This window comes from Scyliorhinus canicula, chromosome 17 (assembly GCF_902713615.1).
Source record: "Scyliorhinus canicula chromosome 17, sScyCan1.1, whole genome shotgun sequence".
In the NCBI taxonomy this organism is placed as follows: Eukaryota; Metazoa; Chordata; class Chondrichthyes; order Carcharhiniformes; family Scyliorhinidae; genus Scyliorhinus; species Scyliorhinus canicula.
Window position 1 is genome coordinate 95,863,669 of NC_052162.1, and position 23,479 is coordinate 95,887,147.

The window sequence follows — 23,479 nt, forward strand, 5'->3', positions numbered from 1 at the left end:
CAGTTAGGAAGATGATGTAGTTAATGGGAGGAGCCAGGGGCTGAAGGAGTCAGGTAGGTTCAATTTTACTTTGTGTCTAGAAGGCAAGCGGAGACGTTTCTGAAGAAACATAAGGGCAGCACGGTAGCATTGTGGATAGCACAATCGCTTCACAGCTCCAGGGTCCCAGGTTCGATTCCAGCTTGGGTCACTGTCTGTGCGGAGTCTGCACATCCTCCCCGTGTGTGCGTGGGTTTCCTCCAGGTTCTCCGGTTTCCTCTCACAGTCCAAAGATGTGCAGGTTAGGTGGATTGGCCATAATAAATTGCCTTTAGTGTCCAAAATTGCCCTTAGTGTTGGGTGGGGTTACTGGGTTATAGGGATAGGGTGGAGTTGTTGACCTTGGGTAGGGTGCTCTTTCCAAGAGCCGGTGCAGACTCGATGGGCTGAATGGCCTCCTTCTGCACTGTAAATTCTATGATCTATAATTCTATGAAATGCAGCCATTGTTCCACATTGTTGCATGAGAGAGTGCTATTCTGCACGTGTGAGCATACGTGTGTGTCACCTGCAGCTTTGCCCTTTGTCATCAGTTTACCCCCGGTTCTCTGTTCCACTACTGCTAGTTGCTGGGCCTTGTTCTCCGCCCCTCAGTCTCCTGCATCATCCTCCTTACTCCCGACTTCAGAAAACCTCTCCTTATGGGCCGTGCCTTCTGCTGCCAATCCTAACTCTCTGCCTTCCTTTATCCCTCCTTGCTTGTCACCAGTTGTCCTCCTCTATGTTAAACCATCAGTGACATTGCCTCACGTGAGGAACACTGTAGAAATGCAAGTTGTTGTGGATGCACTGTGGGTCTCTATTTTTAATCGTGTTCAAACCCAAACATCTTTTACTATTGACGAGAAAAGAAAATGATTCCAATTCATGGAACAATTGTGACATTTAAAGACATCAACTTCATGCAGCACTTTGGTTTCTCAGGTCTCTGAGTATTTCAGTTGGAGCAGTGGTATGTCAGTTAAATTAAGAGTAATGTAGGAATGAATAAATCAGTACAGACAGCTTTAACCCCAGTCAATAATACCAGGAGAACAGACCTTGCATGAAAGAAAAGCCCAATATATACAACCACTAAAGTTTATAACTTCACAATGTTTAAAAATGGTCAACAATTGCCACAGCCCACACCCTCCTATTAAATACATGCTCATTTTAGATTTGTCTCATTTCCTCTTTTGAACTAGTTGCATTTTGCGAGATATTGTGACTGCTGTTTTTATGTGGCTTTTGTACATAAATAATTTCACAACTGATGTGGCAGCAGAATTAGCCGCATGCACTCTGCACCCAACTGCAAGGAACAGAAACCGTATAATATTAAACAATCCCTCCTTCCCACCCCCCTCTCAACAGTCAGGAATTTATCTTGTTGTATATACATCAGTCCTGTGAAGAGATTGAAATAATTTATTTTCTTCACCATTTCTGGTTTTTGCCTCTCGTCTCTAACGTCATCTTACCCTCTTTGTAACAGTAATGGTGGTGTTCATGTTGGCTTTGTACAGCCAGCCTTCCTTAATATTTCCTCCCTTTTGTGAGCATATCGATGCAGTGTCCTGGAAAGGAAGCATCACGAATAAACAAACATGCAGCGAGTCTGAAGAGTCATAATTTGTAAGTTGAGCACGGGCATACCGCACAAGCATTTACACGCGCACAGACACACCCCATCCTTTTGAAGCTGAATTTTAGAGGAACCATCATATTGTTAATTGAAAAAGAAATATAATTTATACTGTACAGGGTCTTTTGCCAACTCAAAACCTGTAAAACCACTTCAGCAAGAAGAGATTTTTGAATGATCTTGGAGTGACATGATGAATAAATACAAGGTTGTCGTTCTTTGGGGAGGGGGGGGGGGGGTGACTTTTGTTACGAGGAGTCAGACTTGAATGAATAAATAATGACACTGCTAAAGGGCTAGGCACTCAAACCAACTTTATTGAACTATGTTGCAAAATCACAGGGATATGAAGAGCACACTAATGAGCGATGAACAGGAGGTATCAATACTAACAAACCAATTTCTTTCAATTCAGTTATGTCCTCATTTTAGAAATGCCCCACGGATACGGAATCCTCCCGATCCAGTTTTACCTTTTAAACAACAGAACAACTTGCCTCTTTCACCCAGCTCCCTGCCTTACGATATGAACAATGAGATTCACCAAGTTAACTGTTCCATCCAGTCCTCAGCCTAGCCGCTCAAACTCTTTGCTTTAGGCCACAGAAAGGTACTTGTCTTTTTTACCCAGGAATTCTGGCTTTAACCCACTTCTCGTCCTGCTTTAACTCAATCAGGAGAATAAAAGGTTACACTTTCCCTGAATGCTGATCACAGTAATCAACCCAGCGGGTCCCCATTCACATCTCGACAGCTGATTAGATGCTCAGGGGAAAAGATGCAACTTTTGATATGTTGACCAATGTCTGGCTGTACAGTGAGGAACAAAAGAAGGCGTACCTTTCTTATACACCTCTGCAATGGTGTCCAGAAACTATGACGATCAGGAATTAGTTACTCCCTGCATAATGAGTTGTCAAAGGGTCATGTCATCCATCATGGACAGAGAACCTAGCAGCTGTTTCAAAATGCTCTTTGTGTTTGTTAGAGAGCTCAGAAAGGGGCGGAATTCTCTGCTCCTGGGAGGGCCGTCGTGAAATCGGCCGAGTATCACGACGGCCTCGGAGGCCGTTCCTCGTCCCCTATTCTCCCCTCCTGGCGGGGCTAGGAGCGGTGCTCCGTAAATGTCGGCCGTGGGGGAGTCGCGCTGAGAATGACGCGGCCGGCACGCCTAATGACGTCAGCCGCGCATGCGCAGGTTGGCCGGCTCCAACCCGCGCATGCGCGGCTGACGTCACGACGCTGACAGCTCGAACCTGCGCATGCGCGGTGGCCGTCTTTCCCCTCAGCTGCCACGTCTTGCGGGGCGGCTTGATCTTGCGGGGCAGTGGAGGGGAAATAGTGCGTCCGATTGAGATGCCGGCCCGACGATCGGTGGGCACCGATCGCGGGCCTGTCCCCTCCCGAGCACAGTCGTGGTGCTCATTCCCACCAGGCCCCCTACAGGCCCCAAACGGGCATCTCTCCACACCCGTTTCACGACAGCAACGACCAGCGCCGTCGTGAAACTGTCGCAAACGGCAGGCCGCTCGGCCCATCCGGGTCGGAGAATCGCCGGTCGCCATGAAGATCGGCGAGCGGCGGTTCTTCCAAAGCGGGGGGGGGGGGGGATCGCAGGAGGCGCGAGGGGGGCGTGAGACTTGTCGGGGGGCCCTCCCGCGATTCTCCCATGCGGCATGGGGAGCGGAGAATCGCGCCCCTAGATTTCCACACAGTTGGTAAGCATTATTCAGGTGTGCATGCTTTCAAGGCTCACCTGACCACAATGATGATCCCATCAAACCAGAAAGTTTCAAAATTCCCTTAGCTGCCAGTCTTTTGATAATTAGAACATAGAAGATTACAGCGCAGTACATGCCCTTCGGCCCTCGATGTTGCGCCGACCTGTGAAACCCATCTAAAACCCATCTACACTATTCCCTTATCGTCCATATGCCTATCCAATGACCATTTGAATGCGTTTAGTGTTGGCGAGTCCACTGCTGTTGCAGGGAGGGCATTCCACACCCTTACTACTCTCTGAGTAAAGAATCTACCTCTGACATCTGTCCTATATCTATCTCCCCTCAATTTAAACCATGTCCCCTCGTGCTAGCTAACACCATCCAAGAAAAAGGCTCTCACTGTCCACCCTATCTAATCCTCTGATCATCTTGTATGTCTCAATCAAGTCACCTCTTAACCTTCTTCTCTCTAACGAAAACAGCCTGACGTCCCTCAGCCTTTCCTCGTAAGAACTTCCCTCCATACCAGGCAACATCCTTGTAAATCTCCTCTGTACCCTTTCCAATGCTTCCACATCCTTCCTATAATGTGACGATCAGAACTGCACACAATACTCCAAATGCGGCCGCACCAGAGTTTTGTACAACTGCAACATGACTTCATAGCTCCGAAACTCAATTCCTCTACCAATAAAAGCTAACACACCGTACACTTTCTTAACAACCCTCTCAACCTGGGTGGCAACTTTCAGGGATCTATGGACATGGACACTGAGATCTCTCTGCTCATCCACACTACCAAGAATCTTACCATTAGCCCAGTACTCTGTCTTCCTGTTATTCCTTCCAAAATGAATCACCTCACACTTTTCTGCATTAAACTCCATTTGCCACCTGACAGCCCAGCTCTGCAGCTTATCTATGTCCCTCTGTTAATACACCACATCAACTGCTTTACCCTCATCCACCTGTTTGGTCACCTGGGGCAGCAGGGTAGCATGGTGGTTAGCATAAATGCTTCACAGCTCCAGGGTCCCAGGTTCGATTCCCGGCTGGGTCACTGTCTGTGTGGAGTCTGCACGTCCTCCCCCTGTGTGCGTGGGTTTCCTCCGGGTGCTCCGGTTTCCTCCCACAGTCCAAAGATGTGCGGGTTAGGTGGATTGGCCATGCTAAATTGCCCGTAGTGTCCTAATAAAAGTAAGGTTAAGGGGGGGTTGTTGGGTTACGGGTATAGGGTGGATACGTGGGTTTGAGTAGGGTGATCATGGCTCGGCACAACATTGAGGGCCGAAGGGCCTGTTCTGTGCTGTACTGTTCTATGTTCTATGTTCTATGTTCTCAAAGAACTCAATAAGCTTTGTGAGGCACGACCAACCCTTCACAAAGCCATGTTGACTATCTCTAATCAAATTATTCCTTTCCAGATGATTATACATCCTATCTCTTATAAACCTTTCCAAGACTTTGCCCACAATAGAAGTAAGGCTCACTGGTCTATAGTTACTGGGGTTGTCTCTACTCCCCTTCTTGAACAAGGGGACAACATTTGCTATCCTCCAGTCTTCTGGCACTATTCCTGAAGACAAAGATGACTTAAAGATCAAAGCCAAAGGCTCAGCAATCTCCTCCCTAGCGTCCCAGAGAATCCTAGGATAAATCCCATCCAGCCCAGAGGACTTATCTATTTTAACGCTTTTCAGAATCGCTAACACCTCCTCCTTATGTACCTCAAGCCCTTCTAGTCTAGTAGCCTGTATCTCAGTATTCTCCTCGACAACACTGTGTTTTTCCTGTGTGAATACGGATAAAAAATACTCATTTAGCACCTCTCCTATCTCCTCAGACTCCACGCACAACTTCCCACTACAGTCCTTGACTGGCCCTACTCTTACCCTAGTCATTCTTTTATTCCTGACAATTATAGGTATTCGTATCATTGGAATGTCTCCTGGCCTCTTATAATTAGCAGATTAAGTTTTTTTTAATCAAGCCTCAAGAATTTCACACATATAGGCTGCAAGACACTTAATACAGGTTTCTCTTCATGGGTTTGTTTGCAAAGGTCAATTGACCATTGCTGTTTTCCACTCACTGAACCCTCATGTTCCCGCATAGATTAGTGAACTCAGCCGATTGAACTTAATACACCATACACTCTCGTAACATGACAATCATAGTGAGTCATAATATGCAGTCAAAAATTAATCATCATCATTTCAGTTCATTTCACAGGAGGCAGGGATGAATAGGATAGAGCACTTCAGCATCAAACCACCAACTAAATTGTACTTTCCCCCCTTCAGAGAGGGACACCAATGAAGCATAGAATCCAAGCTGCAAAATCATAGACAAAAGCTCAGCTCCTGTCCTTGTCGGGGGTCTACAGAGAAACATGAAACCTGGCGCATGGAAGCTCTCAGGAGGAGATGGGGCATCAATTAGGTGGAAGCCAACATACACACAGCGATTTGTATGCAGGCAGATCGTAAGGAACTAGCTATTAATGAGGTGCCAGTTAGGAAGGGAGTGATCTCACTGTGTATTTGTGGACAGTAACATAGGGTGTGGGGGATGGATAGCAGAGGGGCACAGAGCCTCCAAGGACAGAGAGCAGAAATGAAAGGCCAAAAACTGGGGAAATGGAAAGATTCACCTGTTCCCCTTCATGTTCCCAATCTGCAATACTCTTCACTTCAGTGTAACAACTGGTGCATTTCAAATTCATATCTTCCATTCCATGTTACCCGTTATCTCGCTACAATGCTCTTGGGCGGAATTCTCTGCTCCCCACGTGGTGTGGGAGAATCGTGGGAGGGCCTCCCGACATTTTTACACCCCCCTAGCGCCCCCTGCGACCCCCCCCCCTTCCCTCCCCTCCCCGGACTTGGAAAAATCGGCGCTCGCTGTTTCTCACGGCGAACAGCGATTCTCCGAGCCCAATGGGCCGAGCGGCCGGCCCTTCACGCTCGTTTCACCACGGCAGCAATCACACCTGGTCGCTGCATTCGTGAAACGGGCGCCAGATGCACGTTTGGGGCATCTAGGGGCCCGATTTGGACGGGAGCACCGCGACTGTGCTCGGGAGGGGACAGACCCGCGATCGGTGCCCACTGATTGTCGGGCCAGCGTCCAAAACAGATGCACTCTTTCCCCTCCGCCGCCCGGCAAGATCAAACCACCACATCTTGCCGGGCGGCGGCGGAGAAAGACGGCACCGCGCATGCGCGGGTTCGTGCCGTCTGCACGATGAAGTCATCCGCTCCGAGGTTGCGGCCGGGAAAGACGGAGGCCCGCTCCTAGCCCCCCGGGTGGGGGTGAATTAGGTGCGGGGAGCGGGCTCCGAAGCCGTCGTGAACCTTGGCCGAGTTCACGACGGCCTTCACGAATTTGGCCCCCTGCGGAGAATTCCGCCCCTCATGTCTTGTTTTATTGCCTTTGGTGGTTCCAGCAGTGTCTGTTCCACAAACTTGCACCACTTCTTAACCACATTTCCCATTCCAGGTCCCACTCAACGGAGGGCTGCTTCATGCAGCTTCCAAGTATGTATAATTGTAAATTGTTTGCACATCATAGAGAGTTAACAGGACCTTGGGCTTTATTAATGTTAGGGGAATTGGATATTCTGAATGCTTCCTCCGTGTACCTGAACAGGCGCCGCAACGTGGCTCAGTAACTTCACTGCAGTATTAAATGTAAGCCTACTTGTGACAATAAAGATTATTAGTATTAATAATTACTCAGTTTACACAAGTTCAATTCCACCGTGCCTTTCCAGCTAGCAGCTCATCATTAAACATATTGAATAATTCATCAAATACATTGATCAATTGCCTATTGCACTCCATTATAGAAATGTAAACACCTACCTCATCTCTATCCACATCTTCATCAACTTCAAACAGCTGGACAGGTAACTTTTCTGGCTGATGCACTCTGCTAAAAGAAACGGGAACCCAAACACAGAAACTTTGCTTTACAGAGGAAATATTTGAAAAACACAGAAAAATTTAATTAAATTAGAGGGGCAAATCCTGTTTTTGAACAACGTTCTCACTAACAGTTCCCGTCTTGCATCTGTTAACGTCGCCTTCGATGAAAAGGTCGAGAGGTTGAAACTATGAAAGATTAGGAACAGATTGGATATCAGATGATTCTTCCATTCACAGAGGTTATTGAGACTCTGGAATACAGTCCAAAGATGTGTAGGTTAGGTGGGTTGGTTCTGCTAAATTGCCTCTTGTGGGGTTACGGGGGAGAGGGCCGGTGCAGACTCGATGGACCAAATGGCCTCCTTCGGCACTGTAGGGATTCTATGATTCTATGTTATTACTGGGTAGATGCAGATTCCTTAAGAGGCAGCCAGACGAGTTCCTCACTGGATTCAAAATGCCCCATATAGGGACCATAAGACCATAAGACGAGCCAAAAGAGGAAGAGGGAGGAGGAGAGGACTAAGGGAATGTAGGAAATGCCTCACCCTAATATTCTGGACACACTTGATGGAGCCACAATCACTTTTGACTGTTCCTTTTGATTACTTTGTGCACATTGTTACAGCGATGCAGCAATTCCTCCCCACAGCCATCTCAAAAGGAAAAATTTATAAGGAAGGTTCAACATTTGTCAATAGCCATTGGAAGAATAGTGGAAAATTGAACAGGTATGTCCTGTCCACAAAAAGTAAGACAAATCAAACCCAGCTAATTATCACCGTGTCAGTCTACTTTTGCTCATCAGCAAAGTGATGGAAAGTGTTGGCAACAGATGCAATACTCAGCAATATGCCCACTGGTGTTCAGTTTGAGTTCCACCTATCATTCAGTTCCTGACCCTATTACAGCCTTGGTCCAAACATGAACAAAAATGTTGAAATCAAGAGGTAAGGTGAAAGTGACTGCCTTTGATGTCAATGCAACGCTTGACCAAATGTGACATCAAGGACCCTTAGGAAAACTGGAGCCAATGGAAAACTCTCCACTGGTTGGGATCATACCTGGCATAGATGATTGTGGTGGTTGAAGGTCAATTTCCTCAGTTTCAGGACATCAACGCAGGTGTTCCTCAGGGTAGCGTCCTAGGCCCGACCAACCAGCTGCTTCATCAATGACCTCCCCCCCCCCCCATCATAAGGTCAGAGGTGGGGATGTTTGCAGATGACTACACAACGTTCAGCATCATTCAGGCACTGAAGCAGTCCATGCCTGAATGCAGCAAAACCTGGACAATATCCAGGCTTGGGCTGAGGAGTGGCAAGTAACATTCGTCCCACACAAGTGCCAGGCAACGACCATTTCCAACAAGAGAGGATCTAAGCATCGCCCCTTGACATTCAATGGTATTATTATTGCTGAATCCCCCACTATCACAATCCTGAGACTTACCATTGACCAGAAACTGAACTGAACTAGCCATATAAATACTGTGTCTACAAGAGCAGATCAGAGGCTGGGAATCCTGCAGCGACTAACTCACCTTGTGATTCCCCAAAACATGTCCACGATCTACAAGGCACAAGTCAGGAGTCTGCTGGAATATTCTCCATGGCCTGAATGAGTACAGTTCCAACAACACTCAAGACGCTCAACACAATCCATAACAAAACAGCCCACTTGATTGCTACCTCATCCACCACTTTCAACAATCACTCCCACCACCATCAACTCACAGGAGCAGCCATGTGCACCATTGACAAGATGCACTGCAGGAACTCACCAAGGCTCCTGAGACAGCACCTTCCAAACCTGTGACCTCTACCACCAAGAAGGACAAGGGCAGCAGGTGAACAGGAATACCACCACCTGCAAGATCCCCTCCAAATCACACACCATTCTTGGAAATATATCATCTCTTCAGTGTCACTGGGTCAAATCCCAAACAGCACTGTGGGTGCATCTACACTACAGGGATTGCAATAGTCCAAGAAGGCAGCTCACCACCATCTTCTCAAAAGGTAATTAGGGATGGGCAATAAATGCTGGCCTAGCCAATGATGCCCCCATCCCATGTAAGAATTATTTAAATAGTGAGCTAGACACAGCGAATGAGGACGAGTGAGGGAAAGGAGGGCAAGGGAGAAAAGGGGAGTGAGGGAGGCAAAGTGAGAACAATGGAAAAGATAAGCAAAGACAGAGCACTGGATAAGAGAGAGAAAAAACGGTGTATGTGTGTATATACACAAACACGCACATATCGCAAGTTGCTTAAATTAAACATTCCTGCACATTTATTTAGGAATTATTTACCAATAACGTAACAGCCCTTTTATAATGCCCAGACCCATGGGCCACCTCTGGAAGAGCTTATCGACAACAACCTGAAGTAAAACTCTTACCTTGGCAATGCTCTGAAATCCCCTGCATAAGCTTCGTATTTGAAGTTTACCAGGTGCCAGTCTGAATTATAGGTCCTGATGCACTGTAAACAAATGACCATACCAATAGATCAGACATAATGACACAATCAGCAAAAACAACATGGAACAATCCCATGAGATTTTACCATTCCTGCAAAGCTAATAGATCACTTACGCTGTCATCCTTTTGGCAAACAAGTATACTACTTACTAATCTAATATTTACAAAATAATTTTATGGGATTAATTCCAAATTAAAATTTTTCATGGAACTTTACAAGGTGTCAGTCTGCTGTGATGTGACGTGAATTTGTGGATAACAAGATTACTTTGTTCATTTAGGTGTGCTCTGCCCAAAGGCAGGCCCTACCTCATTTCCTGATAGCATTTCATCCTGAACATTTAAAAACATGCCAGGGGGCGATAGGGAAGGCGGAATGTAAAATAATTGCGCGTACTAGGGAAAAAGTACTCGGAAAACCAGTGGGACCAACGCTGGGCGGCACGGTGGCACAGTGGTCAGCACTGCTGTCTCAGTGCCAGGTACCAGTGTTCAATTCCAGTATTGGGTGATTGTCTGTCTGTGTGGAGATTACACGTTCTCCCTGTGTGTGCATGGGTTTCCTCCGGGTGCTCCGGTTTCCTCCCACAGTCCAAAGCTGTGCAAGTTAGTTGGATTGGCCATGATAAAATTAGTGCCCAGGGTGAGAGAGATAGAGTGGTGGAGTGAGCCTTGGTAGGTGCTCTTTCAGAGGGTCAGTGCAGACTTGATGGGCTGAATGGACTCCTTCTGCACTGTAGGGATTCTATGATCTGATGAATTCCCTGAACCTAAAGGTCACATTCTATAATCTTTAAGTGGCTATGGATGCACTGGCTACAATCTTCCAAAATTGCAAGAGCATGGCTAAAAAGTAGATGCAAGCAGATCTGGAGCCATTACATAGCCTTGTCTGGTGTGGTGACAGGAAAATCATCAAATGAGGCACCATGCTGCATCACAGGGGCCATCATGCTGTCATGAAATGTGTGACTGACCCTGATCATAATTTCAGAGCAGCCACATTTATATAGCACCTTCCACAGGCCTTCACGGTTTTTTGGGTCAGTCAAGTTAACCTTGTTCTTGAGGCCTTTGTTCTGTTTAGAAGCAGAGTACAGAAGTCTAGAGATAATGCTGAATCCAACCAAATCATTGGTTGGCCTCCAGTTAAAATAGTGGCCTCACGGAAGGAAGGCAGGCAGGAGGCGAAAGAGGCCGGTGTGCTGGCCTTTGCGTCCCTAGTAGCCCGGCGAAGGATTTTGCTACAGTGGAAGGACGCGAGGCCCCCAAGCGTGGAGACCTGGATCAATGACATGGCGGGCTTTATTAAGCTTGAGAAGGTTAAATTCGCCCTGAGAGGATCGGTGCAAGGGTTCTTTAAACGGTGGCAACCTTTCCTCGACTTCCTGGCTCAACGATAGGGTACTGGGACAGTAGCAGCAGCAACCCGGGGGGGGGGGGGGGTGGGGGGGGGGGGGCGTTGATTATGTTAGCTTATTTTATTTAAATTTGATTTATCTAATTTTAATTTATGGTTAAGTTCTCTTGTTTGGGGGGGGGGTGGGGGAATGTGATACATGTGATGTTACGGTATGGGGGGAATTGTGGGTGTTATGGGGCTGTTAGTTGCATATTACTGCTTTTTGCTATACTTTTTGTTATATTTTCTGCAAAAAATTCCAATAAAAAAATTTAAAAAAAAAAAAAAAAAAAAAAAAAAAAAAAAAAAAAAAACGGAAGGAAGGCAGGGCCACGGCGGAGAAAGATAGAAGATTCACCACGACAACACCAGGCACAAGAAGCTTTGATTAAGGGGCAGAGAGTCCCGTGCGACAGAGATAAAGAAAAACATTAAGCAATGTCATTACCAGGGTGTTTTAATAAAGCATAATTGAATGTAGAACCCATGAAAGCTCATAAAAATAGGTTATTTTCTTGAAAAATTAACATTCAAAAATCAGATAGTGAATGGATGCTTTAAGACTTGATGCGTGGGAGCAGTTCCCTGCAACACGTATCATTTTTTCAACCATTCTTCCGTGTGTATGCCACCTGTTTCCATGAGCTCTCCAACTGGGCCTATTCTTTTCCACAAGGCCTGTAATACATCAAATTCCCTTTTGATCCATGAAAAGGAACAGGATTGGCCACTCTGCCTGTCAATGCTGCTCCACCATTAAATTAGACCATAGTTGATCGTCTATCTCAGGGGTGGGAAAACTACGGCCCGCGGGCCGCATGCGGCCCGCCAAAGGTATTTCTGCGGCCCACCAAGTCATTTAAAAAAAAAAAAAAAAAAATTTTTTTTTAAATTTTTTTTTTTTTTTTTTAAAGTTTTTAAGGTTAATGGGGGGGGGGGGTGTTGGGTTACTTACTGGTATAGGGTGGATACGTTGACTTGAGTAGGGTGATCATTGCTCGGCACAACGTCGAGGGCCGAAGGGCCTGTTCTGTGCTGTACTGTTCTATGTTCTATATGAGGCGCCCAGAATCATAACCGGGTGAAGTAATTATTTTACTTAATATACTATGCGGCCCTTTGTGAATTGTGAATTTCTGAATGTGGCCCTTGCACGGAAAAGTTTGCCCACCCCTGGTCTATCTCTTAACACCACTTACTCACATTATCGACATATCCATAAGTGACAACAATATCCAAAAGTCTATCAATTTCTGTCTTAAATCTAATCAATAATTGAGATTCTACAGCACTCTGTGGTAGAAGATTCCAAAGATTTACCACCTTCCGAGTGAAGAGATTCCTCCTCATCTCAGCCCTAAATGGCCTACCCCTTATTCTGAGACTGTGTCCCCCTGGTTCTAGGTACACCAGCCAGGGGAAACACATTCTCTCCACATCAACCATGTCATGCCCTGGATGAATTTTTAAGTTTCAGTTTTCTCCATCTCTCCTCATAAAACAATCCTGCCACCCTAGGGATTAATTTGGTGAAGCTCTATTAGAACATAGAACATAGAACAGTACAGCACCGTACAGGCCCTTCAGCCCTCGATGTTATGCCGAGCCGTGTTCAAAACCAAGATCAAGCCGTCCCACTCCCTGTATTCTGGTGTGCTTCATGTGCCTATCCAATAATCGCTTGAAAGTTCCTAAAGTATCCGACTCCACTATCACAGCAGGCAGTCCATTCCACACCCTAACCACTCTCTGAGTAAAGAACCTACCTCGGACATCCCTCCTATATATCCCACCCTGAACCTTATAGTTATGCCCCCTTGCAACAGCTACATCCACCCGAGGAAATAGTCTCTTAAAATCTCTATTAAGTCGCCTCTCATCCTCCTCCGCTCCAAAGAGAAAAAAGAGAAAAGCACTAGCTCCCTCAACCTTTCCTCATAAGACCTATCCTCCAATCCAGGGAGCATCCTGGTCAATCTCCTTTGCACCCTTTCCAATGCTTCCACATCCTTCCTATAGTGAGGTGACCAGAACTGCATACAATACTCCAAATGTGGTCTCACCAGGGTCATGTACTGTTGCAGCATAACCCCTCGGCTCTTAAACTCAAGCCCCCTGTTAATAAACGCTAACACACTATAGGCCTTCTTCACGGCTCTGTCCACTTGAGTGGCAATCTTCAGAGATCTATGGACATGAACCCCAAGATCTCTCTGTTCCTCCACATTCCTCAGAACCCTGCCATTGACCCTGTAATCTGCATTCAAATGTTTCCTACCAACATGAATCACCTCGCCATATATGATCCAGAGCAACATCCTTATGATGATGCCAGGGCTAAAGTGAATGAATTAGAACTCCTTACATTGGATGTCTAAACTAATGACCTGTAACTTCCGCAGAGTGGTAATCTCCAACGGATTGCCATTCTCGCCAGAGTTACCCTGTATGGCAAGTGTATCCTTCCTTCGATAAGCAGAGCAAAACTGTGCACAATACTGCAAATTGACGTTGTTCTCCATGGATTAGCAGAAGCTGAAGGGATATTTGATTGATATGTACAAAGTTGAGAGGGGTCTGGATAGGATGGATTGCTATGGCCTACCTACCTTAGCAGAGAGGTCAGTGATTAGGGGGCATAAATTTAAAGTAATTGATATGAAGATTAGGGAAGAGATGTTGGGGTGTGTTTTGCACCCAGAGGGATGTTGGGGATTTGGAGGTCAGTGCCTGAAAGGATAGTAGAGGGAGAAACCTCAACTCATCAAAAATGTGTCTGGATATGCACCTCAAGTGCCGTAACCTGCAGGACTGTGGAAGGCGGTTAAAAGGTGGGATTAGGTTGGGGCAGCCACGATGTGGCCTTTTTCTGTGCCATGAACAGTTTATGATTCAGCACAGCCCTGTGGCAGTGCTATCGAAGATGCTGCTTTTCAGAGGAGATGCTCAACTGAGGTTCTATCAGCCCTCTCTAGAGATCAAGGCACTTTTCAAAGATGACAAGGCGAGTTCCCCCGACATTCTGACCAGCAAAAATTCGCTAGGCATTTTCTCATTGTTGCTTGTGGGAGCTTACTATGCGCAGATTATTTCCTACACTATGACAGGAATTCATCAGCTGTAAAGCTCTGGGTCATCCTAGGGTGGCGAAATGCTCCGTATAAAGGATCAAAAGTCTGTGCGCCCAGTCATGAAGCAAGATTTTTTATCAGCTCAATTGCAGGGGTTGAAGAGATAATCAAATGAAAGACCTTAAAAAATACTTTGAACTCTGACACAAATGTTGCCTCTCATCGCATTCAGGCAACAGGAAATGGCCTGATAATTTCTGCTCACGAAATCAATATTTTGCGTGACTACATAGAGAAAGGCACATTATATTAAATGCAGAATGATAGAGGGCAAATCTCTATACTGGGAGGACTGTGATGTGCTTCATAACAAAGCACGTATTATGGGGAAAATGTCCTCCAGTCATTTGTTTTCAATAAAGCAGTCATGGGAAGAACACTGGCAGAGATATTTCTATTTGTGACAGTGAGATTCAATAGATTTTCAGAATTTGGAATATTGTATTCCCAAAGGAAAAATCGAAATAGTACTCGCCGAAAATATAATGCAAGATGCCTCCAGCTGGCTCCGTGGGCAGCAATGTCACCTCTGAGTCAGAATATCAAAAATTCAAGAGACTTGAGCCCATAATCCAGGCTGACACTTACTCCAGTGCAGTACTGAGGGAGTGCTGAACTGTTGGGCGAGAGAAAATCAGGATTCCTTTGTTCTCTCGAAAAAGACACTAGTCACTACCACTGTACTATCTATGCAGAAGTGCTAGAAAATCTGGAGTGAAAACTCGGCTGTGCGTCTGGAGAAATACATGTCGGTTTTCAATATGAACCTGGCACTGCAGATTTTGAGAAAATTCCGTCCATAATTTGTAAACTTGCAGATGACATCAAATTTTCTTTTGGGGGGGGGGGGGGGGGGGGGGGGGGGGGGTTGGTGGTGGTGGAGAGGGCTTGACACTAATCACCAGACTAATTCCCGGGATGGCAGGACTGACATATGAAGGAGGACTGGATTGACTGGGTTTTTACTCACTGGAGTTTAGACGAATGGGAGGGGATCTCATAGATACATATTGTGGTAGTCACCACTAACTGTATTAGATGTATATTAGATGTAGTACGGTACAACTCCTGCACTAGAGGTACATGGGTAAATCCCTGCCTGCTGGCTCCGCCCAGTAAGCAGCGTATAAATGTGTGTGCTCGCCGGCGCTGCTCCCATTCTAGTAGCAGCTACAGGAGGCTACACATCTTTGCTCAATGAATTGATGCACTATCAATTACTACGAAGACGAGAGTAGTGAATAATCAAGGCTTTATTGAGCAAAGATGTGTAGCCTCCTGTAGCTGCCACCAGAATGGGAGCAGCACCGGGGAGAACACACAATTATATGCCTCCTACTGGGCAGAGCAAGCAGGTAGGGACTTACCCATGTACCTCTAGTACAGGAGTCTTACCATACTACATCTAATATACATCTAATACAGTTAGTGGTGACTACCACACATAAAAAATCCTGATGGGATTGGACAGGCTAGATGCTGGAAGAATGCCCCCGGTGTTGGGGACATCCAGAACCAAGGGTCAGAGCCTAAGAACAAGAGGTAAGCCATTCAGGACTGAGATGAGGAAGAACTTCTTCTCTCAGAAGTTGTGAACTTTTGGAATTCTATACACAGAGAGCTGTTGGGGCCAGTTTGTCGGATATATTCAGGAGGGATATGGACGTGGCCTTTGCAGCTAAAGGGATCAAAGGGTATGGAGAGAAAGCGGAAGTGAGATACTGAAATTGATTGATCAACCATGATCATGTTGAATGATGGTGCAGACTCGAAGGGCCGAATACATAGAATTTACAGTGCAGAAGGAGGCCATTCGGCCCATCGAGTCTGCACCGGCTCCTGGAAAGAGCACCCTACCCAAGGTTAACACCTATCCCCAGAAACCAGTAACCCCACCCAACACGAAGGGCAATTTTGGACACTAAGGGCAATTTATCATGGCCAATCCACCTAACCCGCACATCTTTGGACTGTGGGAAGAAACCGGAGCACCCGGAGGAAACCCAGGTTTTTTTGTTTACAGTGACCCAGCCGGGAATCGAACCTGGGACCCTGGAGCTGTGAAGCATTTATGCTAACCACCATGCTACCGTGCTGCCCCGCCTAGTCATGCACCCATTTTCTATGTTTCTAATACTGAGGAAGACGGCTACAAATTACACAAAATTGCTAAACTTGCAGACTGGACTTATAATTGGTAAATTAATTTCTCCTTAAATGAATGTGTTATTATATTATGGCAAGAAAAATAAGGATGTCACGGATTATACAAATCACTAAAAGGTGCAACAGGTTAACATGGGCATTAAAAAAGCCCCGGAGCATTAGAATTGAACAGCAATAAGTTCTGCAAATCCGGTATCGAACCTTGATTACACTACACAGGAATTACTGTGTCGAGTTCTATCGTCATACATTGAAAAAAATAGAGATACTGGAGAGGATAGAGAATATTTACATGGATGATATAAAATATGTGGTTACGCATATCAGGAAAGGATTGACAGGCTGGGTCTCTTTTGAAAGAAGAAGGCTGAGAGGTGACCTAACAGATATCTTTAAAATTTTGAACAGTTTTGATAGAGCGAATAATTTTGTGGCAAAGAATAAAATGAAACAGCATCACCATAAACTAGGCACCAAGGCAATCCATTGGGAATTCAAGAGAATCTTTACACAAAGAGTCATGAGAATGTGGAACTCACGACCACAGAGAGCGAAGCGAATAGTATCATAAAATCTCTACAGTGCAGAAGGAGGCCATTCAGCCCATTGAGTCAAAAGAACCCTCTGAAAGAGCACCCTTCCTAGGCCCAATCCCTCATCTTATCCCAGTAACTCCATGTAATATTTAGCCACTAAGGGCAATTTAGCATGGTCAATCCACCTAACTGGCACATCTTTGGATTGTGGGAGGAAACCGGAGCACCCGGAGGAAAACTACGCAGACACAGGGAGAACGTGCAAACTCCAGACAGGCAGTCAGCTAAGGTTAGAATTGAACCTGGGTCCCTGGCGCTGTGAGGCACCAGGGCTAACCACTGTGCCACCGTGGTATTTAAGTAAACATAAGCAAACATTTGAGCAGAAGGGAATAGAGGGTCTTATTGATGGAGTTAGATGAGGAACGGTAGGGAGAGGATTGAGTGGCGTGGAAATATTGGGCAGGACTGGGTGGATCAAATAGATCCAATGCAGTATAAATATTCTGGAGTCGGGCATAAAAGGCATGTTTACAAAGACTGTAAATGATACCAATCTCAAAAATGCAATACAAAATGAGAATGATAGCAACAGACTTCAGGAGGCTGTTGAGAGAATGGCAAAATGGATAGACACATGGTAGCTGAAATCTATGGCAAGATAGTTTGTTTGCACAGGGCGGGCATTAGGAAGTTGGGAGACCTGTTTACCGACGGGAGGTTCGCAAGCCTTGGTGAACTGGAGGAGAAGTTTGAGCTCCCCCGGGGAATATGTTCAGGTACCTTCAGGTCAAGGCGTTTGCTAAGCGACAGGTGGAGGGGTTCCCTTTGCTGCCTCCGCGGGGGGTAAGGGATAGGGTGCTTTCGGGGGTGTGGGTCGGGGATGGGAAGGTGTCGGACATCTACCAGGTAATGCAGGAGGTGGGGGAGGTGTCGGTAGAGGAGCTGAAGGCTAAGTGGGAGGTGGAGCTGGGGGAGCAGATCGAGGAGGGGACATGGGCGGATGCCCTGGAGAGGGTTAACTCTTCCTCCTCATGTGCGCGGCTTAGCCTCATCCAATTCAAGGTGCTGCACCGGGCCCACATGTCTGGATCTAGGATGAGTAGGTTCTTTGGGGGCGAAGTCAGGTGTGTCAGGTGCTCGGGGAGTCCAGCGAACCATGCCCATATGTTCTGGGCATGCCCGGCACTGGAGGAGTTCTGGAACGGGGTGGCGAGGACGGTGTCGAGGGTGGTGGGATCCAGGGCCAAGCCAGACTGGGCACTCGCGATATTTGGGGTTGGGGTGGAGCCGGGAGTGCAGGAGGCGAAAGAGGCCGATGCCTTGGCCTTTGCGTCCCTAGTAGCTCGGCGGAGGATCTTGCTGCAGTGGAAAGATGCGAGACCTCCGAGCGTGGAGACCTGGATTAATGACATGGCGGGATTCATTCAGCTGGAGAGGGTCAAATTCGCCCTGAGGGGGTCGGTAGAAGGGTTCTTTAGGCGGTGGCAGCCTTTCCTCGACTTTCTGGCTCAACGATAAGGTACTAGGTCAGCAGCAGCAGCAACCCGGGGGGAGGGAGTGAAAGGGGGGGGTGATTTTCAGGGGGATAGTGTTTAAGTTAGTTTGCTTATTGTTAATTTATTTTGTTGTTTAGTGGGATTGGGGGGGGGGGGTGAGGGGGTTTGTTATATGCGTTGTTACGGGTGCCGGGGGGTGTTTATTATTATTATTGTTATTATTGTTTTGTTGATATATTTTTTTTTAAATTCCAATAAAAATTATTTAAAAACAAAAAAAAAGATAGTTTGTTTGTTTTCTATAAATAGGGAAACAGAACAAAGGCAAGAACATTTTTCTGAACCTTGAGAGAACATTGGTTATATAACAGCTGGAGTGTTTTGCTCAGTTTTGGGCACTTTAGGAGAGAGGTCATGGCCTTGGAAATGATGTAGAAGCGATTTAGTAGAATGGTATCAGCGTTGAGAGACTTGTTATATGTAGAAACTAGAGAAGCTGGTGCTGTTCAATATTAAGGGCAGAAAAGGTTAAGGGGAGATTTAATTAGTGTGTGCAAAATTACGATAGGTTTTGATAGTACAAATAAGCAGAAATTGTTCACACTGACAGAAGGGCTTTCTTCCTCTTTCATGTGGTAGTTATAACAAATTTTAGATCAGTACGTCAGATGGGCAGGCCACAACTTCCTGTTTAAAAGAGCTGCTACCTAATAGGCTACGTATGAATTTCCTCTGGATTTATTAACCTATCCCTAACAAGCCTGACATTTGCCATCACTCATTCATTTGTTACACTCATTAGTGCTAAATGACAGGTACTACTCAACATCCCATCCACCATACTAAATATTCACTCCCTCCACCACTGGCACACAGTGGCAGCAATATTCATCAGCTACACAATGCACTGCAGGAACTCACCAAGGCTCTTCCTAAACCAGCACCTAGAAGTTCAGAGGATGGGAACACCACCACTTCAGATTAATGATAATAATTGCTTATTGTCACAAGTAGGCTTCAATGAAGTTAGTGTGAAAAGCCCCTAGTCGCCATATTCCGGTGCCTATTCGGGGTGGCCAGCACGGGAATTGAACCCGCGCTGCTAGCCTTGTTCTGCATTATAAGCCAGCTGTTTAGCCCACTATGCTAAACCAGCTCCATTTTCTTTTTCAAAAGCTCCACAGCTTCACCTTTCTCCGTCCCTCTACTCCCCTCTAACCTGATGTATCAGCCAATGCCACCCACTCAGGCCTCCTTCCCTCCTCTCAGGTTACTACTTTGCTTGGTAGAGCCCCTTCAACTGGGTTCACTCTCCTCTCCAACCCCTTCATGATAAGCTCCATCTTAGCCTCCAAAATCATACATCGGCCTGACATGGAAATATAATGCTGTTCCTTCATCAAAATCCAGGAACTCACTCCCTAACAGCACTGTGGGTGTACCTACACCTCACGGACAGCAGCGGTTCAAGAGGTGGCTCATCACCACATTCTCAAGGGCAATTGGTGGGGGGGAGCAACAAATGCTGGCCTCAAGTTTTTCTTCACTTGAAAAAGGAAGACTTAATTAAACACTTAATGGAACATTCTTCACACCAATTTCATGATTTCCCCAGAAATCGTGAATGTTTTTGCATGTTAGATGTTCAGTGTCACTGTGAGAAGAGTACAGCGTAACCAGGCTAATCTACAATCTCCAGATTTGATACATGCTCACCAAACATGCATGAATATATTGCTTTTAACACAGTATATGGTCTGAAGACATTTGGCATGGCCGAATCAGAGAAACACCGACACCAAACTAATAAAGGGGAGATTAAACAGGTAACCAAAGCCTGGCCAAAGCTGTAGGTTCTAAGGAGCATCTTAAGGAAGGAGAGGGGAATGGAAGGCTGGGGAGGGAATCTTAGAGCTAGAATTAATAAACATTCATGCATTGGATCACACATCCATGTGTACCTCTTTAACCAGAAGGCTTTGGGCTAGCTTTGCAGCATCTGAAGGCAGTGTAGACTGGATGGTTCTTCTCTGGCGCAGAATTGTAGAGATCTATTCAGGAAAAGAAAAATACAGTGCTCAGTATGATTGCATGTGAGGAATAGATGTAACAGTAAAGATATCATTTAACTGCATAACTGGATCTCAAAGAAACTTCAGAGTCATTTCTCGTATTCATTGCACAGTAATTTTGGAATGAGATTGTCCATCGTCCATAAAACGCATTTTAGAACACTGCAGCTCTGAAGAAGGCCATTCAGCCCATCGTGTCTCTAAAGGTTCTTTGGAAATGTTACATTACATTGTCCATTTAGATGTTCTTTTAAATTGACCTTTGTCAAATATTTATTCATTGGGTGGGATTTTCACGTCCCGCTGCTATGAATGGGAGATTGGGCTGAGCGCCAAATTCTCCATCCTCCCTAACAGTCACAGCCAGGTGAGCTCACAATGGAGAACCCGGCCATTTTCTTTTTCAAAAGCCCCACAGCTTCACCTTTCTTCGTCTTTCTACTGACCTCTAAACTGTTGTGTCAGCCAATGTCACCCACTCAGCTCTCCCTTGCTCCTCTCAGTTGCAGATTTGCTTCATAGACCCCCTTCAACTGGGTTTACTCCCGCTCCACGATACCCTGTCCACCTCTCTTCACCTCCTTCATGAATAAGCTCCATCTCAGCCATGCCTTTGCTCTCCTCCAATAGCCTTCGGTTGTCACCTCTCTAAAGCACTTTGGGGTATTTTATTGTGATAAAGGCACAAGTTATTCACCCAATGAGACAGAACCTTCTATTTTCCACCCATCATCTCCTGTAGGTTCTTTATGTGGGGATAACTTTCCTGGAGCAGCAAGCAGCTTGTACTTCCCTTGCCTGGAGAGGGTTGAGGGATGCTCTGGCCAATGGGATAAAATGAGTTGAGAGGATAGGTGATGGAGGAAGCCTATCTTCCTCTGGTGAGAGGACCAAGAGGAAGAGGGCACAACCTTAAGATTAGAGCCAAACCATTCAGGAAGGAAACCAGAATGCATTTTTTCATTCAAGGGGTAGTGAAAATCTGAAATTCTCCAGACTTTCAGACTCCACCCCCACCCCCCAACAAAAATGGCTGTGGATGTTAGGCAACATATGAAGCTTTCAGGGCAGAGAATGATGGATTTTTGTTGTATAAAAGATATTGAGAGGTATGGGGGAGAAAATGGGTAAAAGGAGTCCAGGTATACATGAACCGCAAACGCAAGGAACTAACTGACCTGCTCGTGATTTTAATCCAAGCGTCTCCGAGTGCCTCACCCACGACTACGCTTCATAGTGATGAAAGCCTGGAAGCACTATTAGAATTTGTCCAACACATGTATGAGCGTACTTACTGAAACCTCGTCCAATGGGAATTGCAGTAGATCCCGTAGAGGATCATTCTGAATCTGCGCTTTCCGTTGCGTAATGACATTCTCATAATCCAACGGCTCGACAATTTTTGTTTTTTCCTGCAGAGAGACAAATGGTAAAGGTTCATTGAAGGTCGTTCGATCAGAACAGCGACACAGGATTGTGACCCTTACTTCGTTTTGCAATATTATAAAAGGACATCAGGACAACCAACTGCCAGGAAACAGAGGGAGCCATTCAAATGGTTTCAGGAAGACTGACGCATTCCTTACAGATCTACTGGAATTCTTTGTGGTTAAGCAGAGGAAACTGAAGGAAGACATGATGGTGTAAGTCCTTCAATTGAAGGCATAAACAAGCAAATAAGAAAGCTAATTAAACAAGCACAGGAATAGATAACAAAATTCATCAGCCTTGAGCAGGTTGGTGGTTAGCAAGCTTTTCATTTTCTCACAAGATTATTGAACATGTAGAATAGACTCCTAGAGAGATTAGTTCAAGATCACATTAAAACTAATGACATGGCACTCATTACCAAAAACGTTAGACTCAACTGTAATCAATTCATTAAAATACAGCCCAGCGCTAGCTTTTCATTTTGTGTTTTTGTGAGACCTCAGGGATAACATAAAATACCATAAGAACATAAGACCATAAGACATAGGAGCGGAAGTAAGGCCATTCGGCCCATCGAGTCCACTCCACCATTCAATCATGGTTGATTCCAACTCCATTTACCCGCTCTCTCCCCATAGCCCTTAATTCCTCGAGAAATCAAGAATTTAATACAACATAAAATATACAGCAGGTGCTGGATTTTCACCAAACTGAACATCCAAGAGTTAAGGGCAGGGATGGGCAACCAAGGCTGGCGGGTGGGCCTCATGAGTGGCCCTCTTTCATCTCAATGGGCTGCAAGATTGAAATCGGGCTTCTTCACTAATCCTGACCTCATGAATAAGATTAAATACATTCAATGCACACTGAATATTTCAGAATGAGCTATATAAAATGCTTAAAATAATCACTTACAAATTAATAGAATGCTCATCGATTTCAAATGATAAAAACAAAAGAATTATAAAACTTTTGAGACAGAGGGAGCACACGGCTCTCGTAGTCAATGTTGTGTGAGCACGTACCTCATTTGCTTTACACATGAATCACGACAGTCATACTGGTACGAAGAAACACGATACAGATGAAAATTAGCGAAATGTGGAACCTTGTGTGTGAGCAACGGTCAACAAAATGTCTCCGAGGCCACATTCAGTACCCAGATGGGCCGCAGGTTGCTGACCATTAGGTTAGGCCTCATCTTAAAGAAGCAAGTATGGTTTTTGTTTCCATGGCAATACAGTGGAATTATTAACAGTGTCAAGAGCAGTTGCCTCATCCCTCCCCAGCATAACCAACAAAAAACAATTATAAACCGCAAATATGCATATATCACAATTATTGATGAGAAGGAAGGGCGATGGAGAGTTCACTTCTGGGTCAGGGTTCAAATCCTGCCTATGCAGTGGTCCACGTTTGGCAGCATCTTGACCTGAGAG

General features: G+C 45.7%; 1 protein-coding gene across 3 annotated transcripts in view; it reads right to left on the reverse strand.

Moving 5' to 3' along the window:
* Positions 1 to 23,479, reverse strand: part of dock11 (dedicator of cytokinesis 11) — a 321,886-nt gene that overhangs the window by 238,423 nt on the left and 59,984 nt on the right. For 2 of the 3 annotated variants that reach the window (XM_038774332.1, XM_038774334.1), the window contains exons 2-6: positions 21,905 to 22,021; positions 20,499 to 20,588; positions 9,722 to 9,804; positions 7,257 to 7,326; positions 1,503 to 1,598 (exon numbers count right to left, since the gene is read on the reverse strand). In XM_038774332.1, coding sequence (XP_038630260.1) covers positions 1,503 to 1,598; positions 7,257 to 7,326; positions 9,722 to 9,804; positions 20,499 to 20,588; positions 21,905 to 22,021 — 456 coding nt within the window. The remainder of the gene's footprint in view (positions 1 to 1,502; positions 1,599 to 7,256; positions 7,327 to 9,721; positions 9,805 to 20,498; positions 20,589 to 21,904; positions 22,022 to 23,479) is intronic. The other variant, XM_038774333.1, reaches the window with a different exon arrangement.